The sequence below is a fragment of the Mustela nigripes genome, chromosome 10 (genome assembly GCF_022355385.1).
Source record: "Mustela nigripes isolate SB6536 chromosome 10, MUSNIG.SB6536, whole genome shotgun sequence".
Lineage (NCBI taxonomy): Eukaryota > Metazoa > Chordata > Mammalia > Carnivora > Mustelidae > Mustela > Mustela nigripes.
The window spans coordinates 38,707,460-38,728,870 of NC_081566.1; the positions used below are offsets into that span (position 1 = coordinate 38,707,460).

Genomic DNA, 21,411 nt, shown 5'->3' on the forward strand with positions numbered 1-21,411 from the left:
CATGCCAGTTCTTTCTGGCCTGCTAGGTCTCTGTGGATAAGTCTGCTGCCAATCTAATATTTATACCATTGTATGTTATAGATTTCTTGTCCTGAGCTGCTTTGGGGATTTTCTCTTTGTCACTAAGACTTATAAGGTTTACTATTAGATGATGGGGTGTGGACCTATTTTTATTGATTTTGAGGTGGATTCTCTGTGCCTCCTGGATTTTGATGCTTGTTTCCTTTGCCCTATTAGGGAAATTCTCTATTATAATTTGCTCCCATATACTTTCTGCCCCTTCTCTCTTTCTTCTTCTGGAATCCCAATTGTTCTAATATTGTTTCATTTTATGATATCACTTATCTCTTGAATACTCCCCTTGTGGTCCAGTAGTAGTTTGTCTCTCTTTTGCTCATCTTCTTTATTCCCTGTCATTTGGTCTTCTCTATCACTAATTCTCTCTTCTGCCTCATTTACCTAACAGTAAGAACCTCCATTTTTTTGCACCTCATTAATAACTTTTCTTATTTCAGCTTGGTGAGATTTTATTTCTTTCATTTCTCCAGAAAGGTCTTTTATTTCTCTAGACAGATTTTTCTAATATCTTCCATGCCTTTTTCAAGTGCAGCTAGCACCTTGAGAATTGTCATTCTGAACTCTAGATCTGACATGTTACCAAGGTCCCTATTGATTAGATCACTAGCCTTTGGTACCACCTCTTATTTTTTTTTTTTTTTTTTTTTGTGTATGATGAGTTTTTCTGCCTTGTCATTTTATCTGGATAAGAATATGAACAAGAGAATAAAATACTAAAAGGGTGGCAAAGACCCCAGAAAAATGTATGTTAACCAAATCAGAAAGAAGAAAGGGGGTAAAAAGAAGTTTAAACAAAATTAAAAATTAAGAAAATGTATATTAGATGGTGAATAGAACAGAACCACCCACTTAATTTTGGGTGTATTTTTTGATCTGTTAGAAGAAACTACCTTCCAAAATTTTAAAGAAAAAAAAAACATATATACAAAAATAGGGTAAACACGATGAAGGGATAGAATATGACTGTAAAGATGAAAATTGAAGAAAAGTTCTAAAAAATGTATTGGTAATCGGTTGGGAAAAGAAAGAGAAAAAGTAGAGAGAATTTGCTCAGGCTGGAGATTAGAACAAAGCCATGTGCTAGATTTAGGGTATATTTTGATCTGTTAGAAGAAATTGTATCCCAAAAATTTTTTAGAAGAGAAAACCCTGTATGTATACAAAAAATAAAGTTAGAAACAATGAAGGATAAAATATGACTATAATAATGTAGGATTAAAAAGATTTTTTTTAAAGAAAGGTATTGTTGAGATAAATTACTTAAAAGATGTTAAAAGAGGAAAAGTTCAAAAAATTAGAATAAGAAAAAAATAAAATTAAGAACATTTAATGAACTTTGCAAGACTAAAGAATCACGGGGAGAAAGCCATGAATTTCATGCTTTGCTTCCCCCCCTCTGAAATTCTGCTGTTCTCCTTGTTCAGTGAGCTTGGTCTTGGCTGGATGTTCTTGATGATCTTCTGGGGAAGGGGCCTGTTGGAGTGATTCTCAAATTTCTTTGCCCAAGAGGTGAAATTGGGCCACCCTTGCCAGGGGCCAGGCTAAGTAATCTGCTCAGTTCACTCTTAGGAGCTTTTGTTTCCTGAATGCTTTCAGTAGAGCTCTGGAGGATGGGAATGAAAATGGCGGCTTCCCAATCTCTGGCTCAGAGGAGCTGAGAGCTCGTGGCCCCACTCCTCAGTGTGCCCTTGGATAAAAACAGTCAATTACTCCTGTCTCCCTGGTTTCTGGCTGTGCCCCAAGCTCACCCAGCCTGTGACTTTGCGTTTCTGTCTCTGGTGCACACCCCCATTTGGAGTCTCCAAACCTAGCAGATCCCTCCTGCTCTGTTCTTATGGTGGATGAAGATGGGTCTCCCGGGATCTGCCACTTGTGGGGTCCCTGCTCTAAGAGCAATGGTCCAACTATGCCGCAGATCACAGTTTGAGGTAACCCAGAGCTGAGAGCTCATTCCTTGGCTCTGGCTCTGTAGCCAGCTTCCCTGCTCTGATACCTGTGAGCTCTGCTACACTCAGACACCTCTGATCCTTCTGTGGCCCCACGGGACCTGAGACCACACTGTCCCTGCGAGGGCTCCACCCCCGCTTCGCCTCTGGAGTGATGTTGCCCAGTGGAGCAGACTTCTAAAAGTTCTGATTTTGTATTCCATTGCTCCACTGCTTTCCAACAGTCTATCTTCCCGTTGCTTCCGATTCATTTCTCCACATGTCCTTCCTTTCAGAAAGTGGTCCATTTTCTGTTTCTAGAATTACTGCTCTTCTTCTCTTCAATCTCCTATTGGGTTTGTAGGTGTTCAGAATGGTTTGATAATTATCTAGCTGAACTCCTGTGACCTGATGTTATCTCAGTGTGCTACTCCTTCACCATCTTGACTCCTCCTCTCTAATTTTACATTTCTAATTTGGCATTGTAATGTAAAGAAAGCATTCTCTTTCTTTCCCTTGTAATGATTATCACCTTGGACTCATGGATTTTTTTTTTAATTCCTTTTACTATAACTCATTGTTGTCATTAATCTTTTTTATATTAAAAAAATGGGTCCATATTTGTCAGAAGGAGCCCCATGTAAGCTGGCTTCTGTAACTTTTTGACATCTCCCCATCAGTCTTTGAATATTTTTTTTCTTTCTGACCCAACTGTATATTCCAGGCTCAGTTTGTACTTTATCTGTTTCTGACTTGGATTCAGTCATTTTCTAAAGAGGCTTGGTTTTATATTAATGCGGGAAATGGTATTTAGATACCAAGATCTGGGCACAGGTGTATTTATTGCTACTTTAGTAGTTACTGCTTCTAGGCCCATTCTTCACCTTAGGGGTAGGAAAAATACATGTATATAATCACATGTTCTTATTGATTACATGTAATTCAAAACTGGAACCATAGAGTTTTTCCATTTTTGAATCATAAGGTAAACATCTGCCCCCAGGACTCCTTCCCAGAGATATGCGTCCACATCCTGATGCAGCTCTTGGCTAGGGACGGTTACATTGCCTCCCATGCCCATCTTAATATGGCTATACTGGCTGAGATCCACCTCCGTCAGCCATATCTCAGCATTGCCCTAGTTAGAGCACTGGCAGCACTTTCACAGTGGTTTTTGTGTATTTTCTAATATCTGCTATGGCAGCTGCCAGTCAGGTTGAGCTGTCTGCTTGAATAGTCCAGGTTACCTCCTGGTTACAAAGTGGCATAGCTTTTGAGTGGTTTACCCCAACCGTATTCTGGACATAAACAATGTTATTTTTAGAGCACAAAATGCCTTGTACTCTTACTGTCGTCATTTTACAGATGAGGATATTGAAGCACAGAGAAATTGAGGACTTGGCTCAAAACTACATAGTAGTTGACACAGTCAAGTGAACCTAGGCTCTCCACTTAAATAGTCCTTGGTCTTAATCTACACTACTAGACCATAGGGTTTAAAGAAGAAGTAGGGGAAGATGTGGCCTGACAGGCGTGATTATTTTAAGATAATGAAGAACTTCATTAATCAAATAACTTTGGACTTGTTTGGTAGGCCCTGGGAAGTCACAGAAGACTTTTGCTTGTAGAATGTTGTGATTAGAGATGTGTTGTAGAAGGTTAATTTCTTGTGGTTCTGGGGACTATTGGAGGCAAGATTCCTGTTAGGATGCTATTTTGGGGACTCTCTAGGGAAATAAAGAATCACCATCTCTAAGGTTTGGGGCTAGGGAATTTGTGATTTGATGCTCAGTTGGATTTAGAACCACTGTGATAGACTGTTTTCTTTGTTTACCATATGTGTTTCGTTACTGTTATGCTGTTCCTATATGTGTCTACCTAGTAGATCCTCATTTAAGTACACTTGCTGTTAAAGGTTAGACATATTCCAGATGAAATTGATGGAACTGCTCAGGAGACATAGTATCTTTCATTGGTCAGGATCTTTTACTAGGCATTTGAGCTATGCTATATTTTGTATAGACTCATTTTAGAATAAAGCTTAGTAACCATTTGATTCAACGTTATCTTGAAAAATGATTGTCAAATTCATGAAATGCAAATGACAGGATATAAAGCAGATGCCCCTGCAAACCTTATAGAAACAGATTAAAGAGAACTCTCTGCTGTTTGGTTGTGTGTTATATTTGTTAAATTTAGGCAGAATTAATATTGAATCTCAAGAGAGGAGTATTTTGAATCCTGTGGCCATCAGCTCCCTGGTCAGTGTTGCCATTTTCACCATTCTGTCTGGCGAGAGCAGAGCAACAGTGGCTCTGTTTGGTCCTCTGTTTAATAAAGGTTGGGTACACCCTCAGTAGGTCACAAATAGCAATACCATAATTCTCCTGTAGGTTACAACTAAAATCTTTGTTGGTCAGTGTATACTCCTGACTTTGTTTCTAAGGCCAGTGCTTTTTGCTCCTTGGGTCAACCCACTTTTGATAGGCTGGATTTTTGATGTGCTATGAATTCCTTTTACCAGAGGACAGAGATTATGATTAGAAGTTTCTTTTTCTTCTGGAAAATTTTGGTTTTCATGCCAACTGTAGAAATCTCTAAGGGCGCCTGGGTGGCTCAGTGGGTTAAACCTCTGCCTTTGGCTCAGATCATGATCCTCAGGGTCCTGATTGAGCCCCAAATCAGGCTTTCTGTTGAGCAGGGAGCCTGGTTCCCATCCCCTCCTGCCTACCTCTCTGCCTATTTGTGATCTCTGTCTGTCAAATAAATAAATAAAAGTCTTAAAAAAAAAAGAAGAAATATCTAAGATTCTAGATACTTTAAGGTGAAGGGTGATTTATTTTTCTAGATAGTGGGTATTTTAGATATTATTAAAAATAACATTTGCTTATTTCTATAAGTTTGCATTCTGCATACCTTTAAGCAGGAGATGTCTATATATTGATGATAAAAAGAAAAATAAATATGCTAAATTCTGTTTTCCTTTAACATATTTTTATTTCTAATTTCTTATGGCTTCAACTAATCTGGATAAAAGATATTTTTAAAGATCATCATTTATGATCTTTCTTAGATATTACTTAAAATAATAAAATAGCCTACTATCTAGAAAAATAAATCACCCTTTACCTGGAAGTATTTATAAAGATACTTGGCAAACCTATGAATAATGGCTCACTTAGAGCCAGAAATGGTGATATATGAGATCTTTATACTGGAAAAGTGGGAGAAGAACATCACAAATTAATCTGGTTTTTCTGAGTACCAGCTTGAGATAGAGTTAATGTAGCATATAATTCACCCATTTGAACTGTACAGTGTAATGGCTTTTAGTATATTCACAATTGTACAAGCATCTCCACAATTTTAGAAAATTTTTATCACCCTGAGGAGAGACCCTACACCCTTTACTATCACCATCCTATCTCCCCATCTCCCACCCCCAACCCTGAGCAACTGCTTTTGTATTTTCTATCTATATATATTGCCCTTTTTGTACATTTCCTATAAATGGAATAATATATGTGTGTGTGTGTGTGAGAGAGAGATTGGCATCTTTTTTTTTTTTTTAAGATTTATTTGTTTATTTATTTGACAGGGAGAGATCACAAGTAGGCAGAGAGGCAGGCAGAAAAAGAGAGGGGGAAGCAGGCTCCCTGCTGAGCAGAGAGCCCAATTCGGGGCTCGATCCCGGGACCCTGAGATCATGACCTGAGCCAAAGGCAGCGGCTTAACCCACTGAGCCACCCAGGCGCCCGAGGTTGGCATCTTTTACTTAGCATATTGTTTTCAAGGTTCATCTGTGTTGTATATATCACTATTTTATTGCTGAGTTGTATTCTATTTGTATATATCACTATTTTATTGCTGAGTTGTATTCTGTTGTATGGAATATCTATATTTTGTTTATCCATTCATCAGTTGATGGACATTTGGGTTGTTTCTACCTTTTTGGCTATTATGAATGTTTGTGAACAGATTTTGCGGTTTTATTTCTTTATATATGTGGTTTTATTTATTTATATTATATATGATATATATACACCTAAAAGTAGCATTGATCAAATGGTAATTCTTTGTTTAATTCTTTGAGGAACTGCCAAAGTGTTTTGCACAACAGCTGTATCATTTTATGTTTTTACTAGCAGGGTATAGGGTTCTGACTTCCCTACATTTTTGCCAACAGTTGTTACTATGTGACTTTTTAATTATAGCCTTCCTAATGGATATGTAGTGATATTTCAGTAGATTTAGCGCTATTTTACTTTTATCTCCATGTAAACTAAAGATAAATGAAACATACAGTAAACCTGTTTTAAAAATAAATAATATGCAAGGTATAATTTTCTGAATTGGAATTAATTTTGAGAAACTGTGGTCAGATATGTATATGCTGTGCATATCATTTTAGCAGAATAATTCAAATACATAATGTTCATGATTGATTTGTTAAGTCTTTGCTCCCTCCCATCTCCCTCTAGGACTGCTTGGGCATGGTAGGTGTTAGAGCCACTGTATCACACAGTAGGCCAAGCAAAGCCTGGCTTCTTTTTAGGAATTTTTTTTTTTTAAGTTCTGTGTCTAAATCTGATACAAGAATAATAAGAGGCATGCAATACTAGAACTTCTGTCTTACTAATATATGACGCTTAATTAAGCACTCTTCCTTATGCCATAGCTTTAACTTTAATTTCTAATATGTAAATGTAATTCATTTTATCTAGTCTCCACTGATTGGACAGAACAAAAATATAACTTTTATAACACATATATAGAACCTACTATTGGTCTTTGTGTGATACTTTAAGCTCTGTCAAGTTAAATTCATTGGGATTCTGTATCCTTTCCTTTTTCATTGGAACTGCTTTTTATTCTGTAAGCAGTCTTAATACTACTGCTCTTAGACGGCCCATAGACTTTCTGCTCTGCCACCTGGTGGTGGCAGTTATTGCTTCTGCCACTGCTGCCTCGCGTCCTGCTAATACGCAGACTCAGAGAGGGTAGCACTGGGATGAGTCAGCCTGCTGGTGTCAGGTGGTATGGGCCCTGGAGCCAGACTTCTAGGTTTGAATCCCTGCATCACTGCCTCCTTGCTGACTCACCTTGAACAGGTTACACAGTTTCCTCATCTGTAAAATAAGTATAATAAGAGTCCCTCTCACGGGGTGGTTGTATTAAATAAGTTTAATACAAATGCTGAAAACATTACATGGCACATGGTACTATGTGTTAGCTATCATTGTTATTCTGATCTTAATGTTTTAGGTAAGAAATTATAGAAGTATGTTTTATTTAGAGATATAAATTACTCTATACTGGTTGTAGCCTAGAGTTTATTTTGTTTTTATTATTGATCTTTTCTAGATACATTATGTATATACTTTTCTATTTACAGCTCGATCTACAGTTTTATTTATATTATGTATTAAGTTTTTCATTTGCAGCTTTTCTCTTTCTGTTTTACATAATTTTTAATTTAGCTCTAACTCATATAGTAACGTTAAAGGGTAAAAAATTACTAGAATTTATTTAATATTTATTTTGAAAATTTTTAGTTTAAAAGTGGTTGAATATCATATAGAAATAACCATAAGGACAAGAGTGGTATTTATAAAAATTTATTTTTGAATTTGTAGAAGTTAAGTAATTAGAGAAATGAGAAAATGTTTTTGTTTTGAAAAGGTATTACTGGGTGCCTGGGTGGCTCTGTGGGTTAAGCAGCTGCCTTCAGCTCAAGGTCATGATCTTAGGTCCTGGGATTGAGTCCCGCATAGGGTTCTCTGCTCAGCAGGGAGCCTGCTTCCCTCTCTCTCTCTGCCTGCCTCTCTGCCTACTTGTGATCTCTCTCTGTGTATCAAATAAATAAATAAATAAATCGTTTAAAAAATATTACCAATTCTACTGTTCTACTGTTTCCTAATTTTTTGAAGTAAATGCTAGATTTTATATGCATTTTTTTGCATACTGTGATAAGGTAGTTTCTAAGTAAGTTTTTTTAACAGCTTATCCCTTCCTGTTTTATATATGTTACATGTGTATATCCATACATGTATGTATATACATATTGTATGCATGTGTATATATCCTGAACATTATTATAAGCAGTGTTGTTTTTTTCTACTCAATATTGTGCGTATTTTCACCTGTTGTTAAATATTTTAAGATACTATAATTACTTATTATGATTGTAACATTGTTTCCTTCCTTTTTGTTATGTATAATATAATGTCACTTTCATTCACAGTTATTTTTTCCTCTCAAATTATATCTGTAGAATAAATTGCCAAGAGAAAGAATCTTGATAAAGAGTATGCAAATAGTTTTATGGCTCTTGAAATGTTTTCCCACATTTTTGTTCAAAAGAGTTATGCTAAAACTTTTAATTCCCTTAAATACTAATTATTAATTTAATACTAATTAAATACTAATTTCTAAGAGCTTTCCTTTTTAAAACATTGTGCTAGGAACAAAGATAAAAAAGACAGGCTCTCTACTCTCCAGGGCCAGAGTTTAATAGAAAAGACACATACAGATAAAATGACTTGAGTGAAAGGAAGTTGATTCAATGTGCCACTTCAGGTCTGAAGGAATAACTGGTCTGTCTGGGCATAGCATTCCGGAAAAGACTTGTCGGATAAGGTAGAATATGAAAATATCTGAATTTGAAACAATTATTGATGCTTATTTTTCTTTCTTACAGATGGTGTTTATCATTTCTAAAAATATTGCTTGCCTAACTAAATGATTTAATTTCTACCAACTGCACAAAAGTAGAAAGAGCACATAAAGTTTGGACAAAATATTTAATTGTCTGAACTTCAGCTTCCTCACATGTAAAATGTATATGATACTTCCTTTAGAGAGTTGTGTTATAGAAAATGTATATTATTTCCAGCCTTATTTCAGAAAAGATTTGAAATGAAAGAACTAATATATTAATGAAGTCTTAGAATGGCATCTGGCACATGAATTAGACTTATTAAGTAGGAATCACCATTGGTTTTATGATTGCCATTATTAAGATAAGGTATCTGCCTTTCTATAAACAGTGCTAACTTTTTGGTAGGCTAGTCTATCACCTCCTAGTCAAAACCCTCTTTTTTAAGCTCCAGTGTAAAGTTAGCTCTTCCTTCCTTACAGTGACACACAGACTAGCTTCTTTCCTTCTTTCTTTTTAATTTTATTTTTTTAGATTTTTGGAGAGAGCATGCGAATGGGGAGAGGTAGAAGGGGAGAAGAGAGAGACTCTTAAGCACACTCCAATCTCATGACCTTGAGATCATGAACTGAGATCATGATCTGAGCCAAAATCAAGAGTTGGTCACTTAACCAACTAAACCCCCCAGACACCCTGCTTCTTTCCTTCTTTCCAGCTCTTACTAGTTGCCAGGTACCATGTTAGGTATAGGAAATATGAAGATAAATATCTTCTTGCCCTCAAAAGTCCTACTTTCTCACTAGGAGAATAGTGTTGTGTACAGGTGACCGTACTACGATGAGATAGTGATTCTCAACCCTGGCTTCTGGGGAGCTTTTTAAAAATACCAGTACCCATGCCCTTCTTCACATAAGTCAAAATTTACTGCAAGTACAAACTATTTTGTAGGAACCTCTACTCATTCTGTAGGAAGAATGAGTCATTTTGATTGGAAAATGAGTTGGAAAAAAACCTTTAGAATTAAGATGGCAATTAAGCCAATGTCAGGACTTAGTATATATTTGTAAAGAAGATGACAGCAGCAAGGGCATAGAAACCTGAAATTTGGTGACAGATTTGGGAAACAGCAGTCTTCTGTGGCTCTTCTGAAAGGAGTGTGGATTGGGAGAAAGAAATGGTAAAATATAATGCTAGACTGATAGGGCAATGATTAAAGAACTTTACCTCTGTTAAGGAGTTTAGACTTATATAAAGTAAATGAGATAGACTTCATGAGAGAATGATATGATGAAATCTCTGATTTGGAAAAATGACTAGCCTTAGTTTATAATGTCTTCAGAAACAAATTCTAGATAGGTTTAAAGTTAATAGAAAAAATAGAGGACAATATTTCCATATTCTTGGGGTGAGGAAGCCTTTTGTAAACATGGGGTAAAATCTGAAGCCATAATATTGAGATCAATAGATTTTTACCAAGAATATGTTTAGATCTTCCCTATAGCGTACTATAAATAAAGTTGAAAATCCAAAGGCAAACTAGGAAAATGTATTTGCTATCAGAATGACACAGATCTAATCTTCCTAATATATAAAGAACACTCACAAATCAAGAAATGAAGATAGAGGAACATCCCCAAAAGAAAAATAGGTGAAAGATATAAGCAGGCAGTTTTCCAAGGAAAAAATACAATTTTTTTGTTTAGCATGTAAAAAGATGCTCATCCTCTTTCAGAGAAATGCAAAGTCGAACAAGAGTGGGGTTTTTTTAACCTTTCAGACTGATACATATGATAAAAAGTGAATGATGTCATATTTGACAAAAAATGTGGGGAAACAGGCAGAGTGATAACATTCTTGGCAGGAGATAAACGTTGCCAGAAGCTTTCTAGGAAGCAGATCAGTGGTTATTTATGAAAACTTAAAATGTGGTTGCTCTTGGACCCAATAGCCCCACAGTTTAAAATTGCCTCTGGAGAAATATAATGTTGTACCATTGTTTATAATGCCAGAGAAGAGGACACAATGTGAATATTTACCTATTTGATGTGCATTGAATGTCTTTGTAAGAATATATAGTAGACTATACCTGTTGCTAGGGGAGAAGGACTAGGAGAGAGGTAATTCCTACTTTATATACTTTGTAATGTTTGGAACTTTTAAGAATCACCATGTAATAATACTTTTGTGTTTAAAAACAAGAAAACATGTACACCAACAAATAAAGGCAAAGGAAAGATTGGAAGTTCTGGGCTGCTGGGTGAATAGGATGAGGAGGAAGATGGAGCCAGGAGAATCAGAGGTCTTTGTCTCCTTCAAGGGTGGCAAATATTGATGGTCTGCACTGGCACTGTGGCAATCAGTAGATTGAAAGACATTTTGGAAGTAGAATTTAGGAACTTCTACTATGTGGATGTGAAGCCCGGGGCAAAAGCATAGTCAAAGATTGGAAATTGACTAGTACCATTAATAATCGGTGCACCAGACATAGTATCTTGAAGTTTGTAAGTTGTATTGCTGAATAAATGACTACAACATTATTAAAAATAGGAAAAATGGGGAAAGGAACATTCTCTGAGTAGAAGATAATGAATGTCTTAAGGATCCTTAATAATTATTTCAATAATAAATTAGTTTGGTTCAGTTAGCTCATCTCTTATTTTGTGCTTTCTTATTAAGGCTTGTCTTCTGTAGTCTTTAGTTCTGTTACTGTTCGTTAGGAATTATTATTAGCATTTTAAAATATATAAACAACAGTTTCTAAGTGTAATTTTAAAACTCTGTGTTCTTTTATATTTGCAGAGTGCTCACTTGGCCATGATAGATACGCTAATGATGGCTTATACCGTAGAAATGGTCAGTATAGAAAAAGTAATTGCGTGTGCTCAACAGTATTCAGCTTTTTTTCAAGCCACGGATCTGCCGTATGATATTGAGGATGCTGTCATGTACTGGATTAATAAGGTAGGAATATACCCACTGTAGTAAAAATGAGTTTCATAACCAGAAACTCCTCAATTTATCCTCAATTAAAATCCTCAGTTATGCACTGCCACTCTGCCACACATTGCTGGTTTTCTCTACCCAAAATTCTTATTTTGAAATCCTAACCCCCAATGTGATGATGTTGGGAAGTGAGGCCTTTAAGTGATTAAGTTATAATGGGATTAATGCCCATATAAAAGAGGCCCCGGGGGGCTCCCTTGCTCCTTCTGCTCTGTGATGTCACAGCAAAGAGATGGCCAGGAAGCAGGCCCTCACCAGACACCAAATCTGCTGGTCCCCTGATCTTGGAATGCTCTGCGTCCAGGTTTATGAGAAATAAATTTCTGGATGGAACTAGAGGGTATTATGCTATGCAAAATAAGTCAGTCATAGAAAGACAAATATATGATTTCACTCATATGTGGAATTTAAGAAACAAAACAGAGGAGCATGGGGCAGGGAAGGAAAAATAAGATAAAAACAGAAGGAGGCAAACTGTAAGAGACTCTTGACTATGGGAAACCGCCTGAGGGTTGCTGGAGGGGAGTTGGGTAGAGGGAGGGGGACATTGGGTGAGAGACATTAAGGAGGGCACTTGATCTAATGTACACTTGGTGTTATATGCAATGGATGAATCACTAAATTCTATTCCTGAAACTAATAATACACTATATGTTAGCTAAATTGAATTTAAACAAAAAATTTTTAAAAAGGGGCACCAGGGTGGCTTAGTGGGTTAAGTATCTGCCTTCAGCTCAGGTCATGATCTCAGGGTCCTGAGCTTGAGCCCCGCATGGAGCCCCACATCGGGCTCTCTGCTCAGCAGGGAGCTTGCTTCCCCCTCTCTCTCTGCCTGCCTCTCTACCTACTTGTAATCTCTGTCAAATAAATAAATAAAATGTTTTTTTAAATTTTTCCCAAAAAAATTAAAAAAAAAAAAAGAAATTTCTGTTGTTTATAAGCTACCTATTCTGTGGTTATTTCTGTTACAGCAGCCTGAACAGACTAAGGCACACTCCATTACTGTTTTTGTTTTAAATCAAAATGAAAAGTAAAGTTGTTCAAGTTACTTAAAATTTCCCATTACCTTTTGACAAAAAAAAAAATTCTGTTAAAATGATTAAAATAGATTTCTGTATATTCTGTAACATCTATAATTACATTTAATAATAATTATTTCTTGTCAGATAAATATAATTCCCAGCACTCAGAGTAGGGTATTATACACTGTGAGTGTTGAGTAAATATTTTTTGAATCCAAGAATGAAGTTTTATTCATCAGGATGGGAAACACTACAGAAAGTCTATATTCTTGTGAGAATGATCCAATAGGGAGGGAGAACTGAATGATGCAGGAGATTTAGGGAATAACAGTGTGGTCCATACACCAGTAGCATTAGCAGCACCTGAAGCTTCTTAGAAATGCCTACTCTCCACCCAAACCCCAGACCCATCAAATCAGAGCCTGCATTTTAACAAGTTCCCATGACTCATACGCACATGAAAACTTGACAAGCACATGAAAGCTTGACAAGAACCGAAGCGGAGGATCAGTGACCGTGACAAAGAAAGAAAGAGTTCCAGAGCAATAAGTGAAGAGAAACTGCCCTCTGTTAGGATGCTGGAGGGGAGACTTTCTCTACTTTAACAGCAGGGAAGAAAGAAAGAGAAGGAGTACTGATGCAGAAAGTTTACAGATTTGGTGGCAAGAAGAAAAAAGTCCCACCTGATGGCTCCCCATCTCTAGTCTCAAAAAAGGAGAGGCAAGGTCCTCAACTAACAGTAAGAAGGGATGGGTTATGGAAAGTTTGAGGACTAGAGAAGAAAGGATGAAATCGTCTTGAAATGTGGGAAAGTGAACTTCTTGATGACACACTTCTTGGCCTGGCAGTAAGCCCTGAGTGTCCATTTGAAGTGTGTACTTCTAAATTTGAAGTGTGTACTTCTAAATTTAAAGTGAAACTGACTTCCTTGTGTAAATTTCTCCAGTAATACTTACCTCCATAGATGCACCCTAGAGAGAAGGTGGGTAACCGAGCTCATCTAGGGTTTTATCAGATAAACCATAAGGAGGAAAATAAAACTTCCCCATCCAGATAAAACCCATTCATCCATATACAGAACCTCTCTAAAGAGTTGTTTACTCATTCACTAGCCTTCTCTGCTCTCTCTCTCATCCCCATTACTATCCTGAGATTATTCCTGAGTTGGTTTGGAAGATGGCGTCCATTTTGACAAATCCAGTAATACTTCTCTGTACTTATCTTAAATTCAGTCTTTACTTCTAAATCATGTGTGAGCCTTCTAAAGTTTGAAAGGAGAACCCAAGGTGTTGGTAGGACTCAAGTGCCGCAGTGGTCTCCTATGTAGCAGGTAGCTTCTTCAGCCTGCCAGCACTTGTTTCCCCTCTGTGCTGCTTGGAGTCTTTACTACATGTGCATAGTTCAGGGCTCAGCCAAGGATTTGATGTCAGTTTATACATGGAGCTGGGGTCTCCCTTGTAGTGATTCCTTCTTTCCAAGGATACTCTTCCTCAAAGTCTAGCCATTCTGACAGTCTCAGATTTCTCCCTCAGTTCCTCATTCCAATAAGACTGGTTTTCTGCTTGAGTTCTAGCCACTGTGCATTGTGTGGATTGAAGAGAAAACCATAGAAATATAGATTTCACTCAGCGTGTTCCTTTCTTTCAAAGGAAGAAACTCAAAACCCTGAGATCGAGTCATGTGTTCTACTGACTGAGCCTGCTGGGAGCCCTACTATTTTATATTTTAAAATGAAAATAAATAAATAAAAGCTAGTGTATCTTAAAATTAATGGGTAGGATCTACTTCCAAGTTCATACGGTTGTTGGCAGGGTTTAGTGCAGGCAGTTGGACTAAAGGCCTCAGTTTCTTATTGCTTCTGTGGAGGCAAGGCTAGCAATTCCCTGCCATGTGGGCCTCTCCATAGGATAGCTCCCAGCATGGTAGCTTGCATCGTCAAAGCCAGCAAGAGAGTTGACTAGCAAGATGGAAATTAGAATGTTATGTAACGTGATCACTAACATGATATCCTATCACCTTAGTTGTATTCTGTTGGTTAGAAACAAATTAGGTCCTTCTCTCATTCAAGGGGATTAGTGGAGACCATTTTAGAGCCATACTACCCCAAACCGCTTTATGAGGTAGCTTTTATTCAAACTAAAATCTGAGGCTGAGAGGCATCAAGGAATTATTAAGGTCATAGCTTGTAAGTACAGGTTTTGATTCAGACCCAAGTCTTTCCTAATTCTGTTGTCTCTTAGAGTATTTTATACAACCAAATTGATGATCTAAGAGATTAACTAGAAAATGTTATAGCATGGCATATTCATATACTAAAATAAATCTGTTGATAAAATCCCTTGTAACCCCTTAGAAATATCATGAATAGAAAAAACTCTTAGTGATTATTGTTAATTAAATTTATCATAAATTGGGTGCCTGGGTGGCTCGCCTTTGGCTCGGGTCATGATCCCATCATCTGGGATCCAGTCCCACATCTCCCTCCCTTGAGCTTGCTTCTCCTTTTGCCTCTCTCTCCGTCTCTCATGAATAAATAAATAAAACCTTATAAAAATTTTATCATAAATTTAAATTCTCCATTTGTTTTTATTTTTATTTTTTGAGAGATTTTATTTATTCATGAGAGAGAGAGGCAGAGGCAGAGGCAAAGGGAGAAGCATTCTCCCCAAAGAGCAGGGAGCCCGATATGGGACTCTATCCCAGGACCCCCGGTTCATGACCTGTGCCAAAGGCAGATGCTTAACCCTTTGAGCCACCCAGGCCCCCTCTCTCTCCATTTGTTTTTAGCCACTGAACTGAATTCTGGGCAATAGAAGAGTTCAGAAAATTATGGGTTTAGAGTAATCGTGGTTGATAATGGCATTAATGTTTTCCAGAGTGCCATAATTAAACAATTTGAACATTTATTTTTCGTTACTAGAGTGACCTTAAAATCATTAGCTCAAAATCCAGAATTGTTTAAAGTATTCTTAAGAAATATTTTATGTACTATATAGACTGTTTCTTAACCTTTCTAGATTATGGGTGTTTGAGTAATGTAATAGGAGATAAATTAGACCTTCTCCCAAGAAACTTCTCATAGAGAAGATTTTTACATCTATTTTAGCTGTGGCCTTATGATGGCAGTAAAACCCGCTCATGATTCAGGGACAGGTCTATGAAATCACAGATTAAGAACTTGATTCCAAGTGTTTTCTACTGTGTGTGTGTGTCACACACACACACACACAGGAATGTTACTTAGCCATTAGAAAAGAAGGAAATCTTGTCCTTTGCAACAACATGGATAGATCTAGAGAGTATAATGCTAAGTGAAATAAGTCAGAGAAAGACAAATACCATATGATTTCACTCACTTGTGGAGTTTAAGAAACAGAATAAAGGAAAAAAAGGACACAAACCAGAAAACAGACTCTTAACTATAGAGACAAACAGATGATTATCAGAGGGGAGAAGGGTTGAGGGGATAGTTGAAATAGGTGAAGGGGATGAAGAGTACACTTACCTTGATGAGCACAAGAGTCATACACAGAATTGTTGAATCACCATATTGTACACCTGAAACTAATTTAGTATCGTAATGTTAACTCTACTGAAATTGAAAAAATAATAAAATAAATGCTTCATGCCATTTAAAAAAAAACCTACAGTGTTTTTATTGAAAATAAAAACATTAATTTTAAGGAAAATAATTTCCATTTACTAGTCCTTAAAGAGATAATAAAATTTTTATGAAAAAGTTTGTTGGGGCACCTGGATGGCTCAGTTGGTTAAGCATCTACCTTCAGCTCAGATCATGATCTCAGGGTCCTGGAATCAAGCCCCATAGTGAGCTCCCTGCTCGTCGGGGATCTGGCTTCTCCCTCTCCTCTGCTGCTGCTGTTCACCCTGCTTGTGCCCTCTTACATTCTCCCTCTCAAATAAATAAATAAATAAATAAATAAATAAGATCTTTAAATCAAAAGTTTGTTGGGGTTCTGGGTGGCTCAGTCAGTTAAGTGTCTGCCTTTGGATAAGGTTATCATCTCCAGGTCTTGGGATCAAGCCCCGAGTCAGGCTTCCTGCTCCACAGGGAGTCTGCTTCTCTCCACTCTCTCCCTCTGCCCCTCCCCACTGCTCATTCTCTCTCTCTCAAATAAATCTTTAAAGAAAATAAAAATTTAAAAGGTTTGTTTTGTAAGCATTAAAATTGGAAATTGAGTACCTTTTTTCTCTAGAACTCTAACCAGCTCCTGACATATAGTAGAGACTCAGCAAATTTTTAAATAAATTAATTTAAGAATATCAAATAAAACACCTGTAAAATACTATTTTTTTCTGGTTGGGAAAATGAAATTTTCTTATTTAAGTGATGCCAATATTTGACATCGGAGATCTGACCACAGACATTTTATGGTGCGTGTTATTTCACTGTCATATTTGAATATAAATTCAAATTAGTGTTTTTATATTTTAAGGTAAATGAACATTTGAAAGACATTATGGAACAAGAACAGAAATTGAAAGAACATCACACAGTTGAAGCTCCGGGAGGTCAAAAGGTATATGTTTCAAAGAAAATAAGGTGCCTTTATTGATAGACTATGTATGTTCACATACATGTATTGTTTGGGAAATACAGATATTAATAAATAGATATATTCATAAAATTATTTTTTGGTGGTTAACTGTGCCCTAAGAAAGCATGTCATAAATGCCAAGTAAGTAGAAGTACAAAATGAAGGTTAATTGGATGAAGGTGTTTAGGAAAAATTTTTAATGATAAGAGCTCAATCTCTGGAATACTTTTGGCAAAAATAATGGCTTTGCCTTTGGTAAAATGTATGAAACAACAAGAAAACATTTTCAGTGTATCAGCCTTACAATGACTTGTAGTAGGACCGGCTTTTAAAATATATTCCAGGGGGCGCCTGGGTGGCTCAGTGGGTTAAGCCGCTGCCTTCGGCTCAGGTCATGAACTCAGGGTCCTGGGATCGAGTCCTGCATCGGGCTCTCTGCTTGGCAGGGAGCCTGCTTCCTCCTCTATCTCTCTGCCTGCCTCTCTGCCTACTTGTGATCTCTCTGTCAAATAAATAAATAAAATCTTAAAAAATAAAAATAAAAAATAAAATAAAATATATTCCAGGAATTGTGTATTATGATTATTCTATGAAGAAAGAAGAAACATTAATATGGATTCGTTTTTTTCATGCTTTCAAAATTCTTGTGGCTTTTAGAGTTTTCTTCTTTGAAAATTTGTATTTTTATCATATACTAAGACCAGAAGTAAATTTCCTGCACTATAGTATATCACATTTTTTAAAACAGTGAGAGCTCTTTAAACATGTTCTGTAGCATTTGAATTGGGGTGAAAGAAATTATAAGCATTCAGAGATCTTATTTTCCAGTTGAATTATTTAAAGTTTCTTTATTATTATACAGTTTTTCTATTCATTTTGGTCTAATGCTCCTGGTCATTGATACCTCTATAAGAAGAAAAAGAAAAAAGGAAAGAAAAGGAAAGGTGTTTTGTGTATTACCAACTTCAGTAGAAAACTTTTGTAAGAGATCACCTGAAATTGTGTCTAAATTTGTTATTTGGGGATCACAATGATTTCCCTCATTTAGCTTACTGACTAGCTGCTGAAAATACTGTCCATACTTGACTCTTCATCCTAACCTTGTTGACATCCTTTCTCCTAAATTAGGTATATCAGAATGGAAATCTTTGTTTTCTGTCACCCCTGATCACATGCTCCATTTTCCTGACTTCCAGCAGCTTCTGTCCCTGTCTCTTTCCTCTTTCTTCTCTGAGTCCTTTACTGTTAATTTCCCTTCTTCTCTCTTTCTCATCCTGTAGGGGTTAAAACCTTGCCCCCAGTTTTGCTCCTGGCTCTAATCAGGAATAAGCTAAGATGGTATCATCCTAAGTTATAACACTGATGACCTTTTTCCATAGAAATCTTGTTTGTTAAATATAATGATTAAATTCGGTAGTATTGCATACGCATCATGAAGTACATGGGGATTGTTTGCTGACATAGGACCCAATAAACATAATTTTATGGAATAAAAAAATGCCATTTATATTCCAAACAGAGCAAGTGGCTTTTAAGAAAAACTGGAATCTGGGCACTACTCATAACATTTTGATGTTTTAATAGTGCTTAGTCTTATGCAATTGCACATATTAACCTCACAACCAATATTTGTTTAGTGAGTCATTGAGTAAATGTGATTCATTTTTAAATATTTGGATTCATACATATTTTAGCACAATACATATTTTTATTTTCAAATGATTTTCTTTCCAATTGTTAGAATCTTTGTGCAAATTTCACATAGACTGTGTTAATTTTACAGAGTCTTACTGCAAAGTGCGGGGTTTCATCATTATGAAGAACCACTTTGTGACAGTGTAAACTAGGGAAAGAAATCTCTATTACCTAATGATGAGATTTTTGGCATTTGAACTGGTTGGTTTGGCTGGAAATTCAGTCACTTTATTCTTGATTTTTATTCCCATAAAAACAGAATTCTTGATTCTTTCCTCCTTTTAGGGATGAGAGGTAGAATGACTCGTTCTTTCTTATTGCTATATAAGTGGAAAGAAGTTGCCACGCCACCCACCTACTCCAGCTTGCTGGCCTACTAACCCAGATTAGCCTTGTCTTTGATTTATCCAGCTATAGCCAGAGCCCATTGTTTGGATGATAACATTTCTTACCTCTTGTCCTTATCTACTTATTCTCAACTTAGATGTTCAATAACATCTATTTTATGAAACTTCTTTTTAAACTATCTTCTTGGTAAAATACGTGCATATGTTGAGGGATACTTGCACTGTATTTTTTTTTTAACTTCTTCAAACTTTAATTTAGTGAGTTAACATTTCCTCATTCCCAAAAATGCTGCATTATTGTCCATACAATTTCTTTCTTTCTTTCTTTCTTTCTTTTTGAACTACAGGTTTATTCCTATTCATTTTTTTTAAATTAACGTGTAATGTATTATTTGCTTCGGAGGTACAGGTCTGTGATTCATCAGTCTTACACAATTCACAGTGCTTACCATAGCACATATTCTCCCCAGTGTCCATCACCCAGCCACCCTATCCCCTTACCCTCCTCCTCTCCAGCAACCCTCAGTTTGTTTCCTAAGAGTAAGAGTGTCTTACAGTTTGTCTCTGTCTCTGGTTTCATCTTGTTTCATTTTTCCCTCACTTCCTCTATGATCCTGTGTCTTGTTTCTCAAATCCTCATATCAGTGAGATCATATGATAATTGTCTTTCTCTGATTGACTTATTTTGCTTAGTATAATACCCTCTGGTCTCATCCACTTTGTTGCAAATGGCAAGATTTCAATTTTTGTTGGCTGCATAATATTCCTGTGTGTGTGTGTGTGTGTGTGTGTGTGTGTGTACACACACACTACATCTTTATCCATTCATCTGTTGATAGACGTCTGGGCCCTTTCCATAGTTTGGCTATTGTGGGCATTGCTGCTATAAATATTGGGGTGCAGGTGTTCCTTCAGATGACTACATTTCTATCTTTGGGGTAAATACCCAGTAGTGCAGTTGCTGGGTTATAGGATGGCTCCATTTTCAACTTTCTGAGGAACTGCCATACTGTTTTCTAGTTTGGCTGCACTGGCTTGCATTCCCACCAACAGTGTAGGAATGTTCCCCTTTCTCCACATCTTCACCAACACCTGTCATTTCCTGACTTGGTTTTGATTTTCTTGACGTGGTTTTGATTTCTATTTCCCTGATGCCAAGTGATTTTGAGCACTTTTTGGTGTGTGTGTTGGTCATTGGATGTCTTCTTTGGAGAAATGTCTTCGTGTCTTCTGCCCATTTCTTGATTGGATTACTTGTTTTTGGGGTGTTGAGTTTGATACGTTCTTTATAGATTTTAGAGACTGGCCCTTTTTACTTGCACTGTATATTATAAGTGCTGGACCAAAATTAGAATTCCAAATGTATTTCTTTAGATGTTATTAGATCTGTTGATGATGTATTTCTGATTGTTGAGTTGGTTGGTGTCCTAAAAGGAAGACATTTTAAATTGTACCATGTCCTAGAAAAATGTTTTGTTTAAGCAGTTTACTAGTGTTATTTTCTGTTTTTCTTTCAAGCTGCTCTTTTTCCTCTAATACTCCTTTTTACTCTAAAGTAGGATGCCCAGTTAAATGTGAATTTCAGAGAAATTCACAATGAGATACACGAGGATCTCATGTTTTTATTTGTTGAACCTGGCAGCCCTAACTTAAAAGATCTCTGAAGTTTATAGCTAATAACATTGAGTCCAACATTCATTCTTTTAAGGAGTTTGTTCAAAGTGCTATGGAAAGATGAGTATGAACTTAAAGTCAGAATAGTTCTGCCACTAACTAACTTCATGACCTTTACCACGGCACTTAACCTCTTGGGCCTCATTTTCTTTATCTGTAAAAATTTAAAAGTTGAATTAAATGGCTTCTAAATTTTATGACTAAAATGATTCTCAAATTTTCCTTTCTTAATATATTAGTAAAAGTAAGGGATTCAAAGCAAATGGTTAGTGAAAATAGCAAGTAGCTGATTATTACAAACTTTTATATGTATGAGTATATATATGTAACTTGTAGAGTTATGGTAACTGGGAGTAAAATATCTAAGAAGGTTTTCTGGAAAATATGGGACTTGAATAGGGCCTTAGGGTTTATGATATTTGCAAAGTAGGGCACTAGGTCATAGGGAAT

The 21,411-nt window shown here is 36.5% G+C and overlaps 1 protein-coding gene across 5 annotated transcripts in view; it reads left to right on the forward strand.

Moving 5' to 3' along the window:
- Positions 1-21,411, forward strand: part of CAMSAP2 (calmodulin regulated spectrin associated protein family member 2) — a 119,425-nt gene that overhangs the window by 60,923 nt on the left and 37,091 nt on the right. For all 5 annotated transcript variants that reach the window (XM_059413061.1, XM_059413062.1, XM_059413063.1 and 2 more), the window contains 2 exons: positions 11,461-11,622; positions 17,144-17,227. In XM_059413061.1, coding sequence (XP_059269044.1) covers positions 11,461-11,622; positions 17,144-17,227 — 246 coding nt within the window. The remainder of the gene's footprint in view (positions 1-11,460; positions 11,623-17,143; positions 17,228-21,411) is intronic.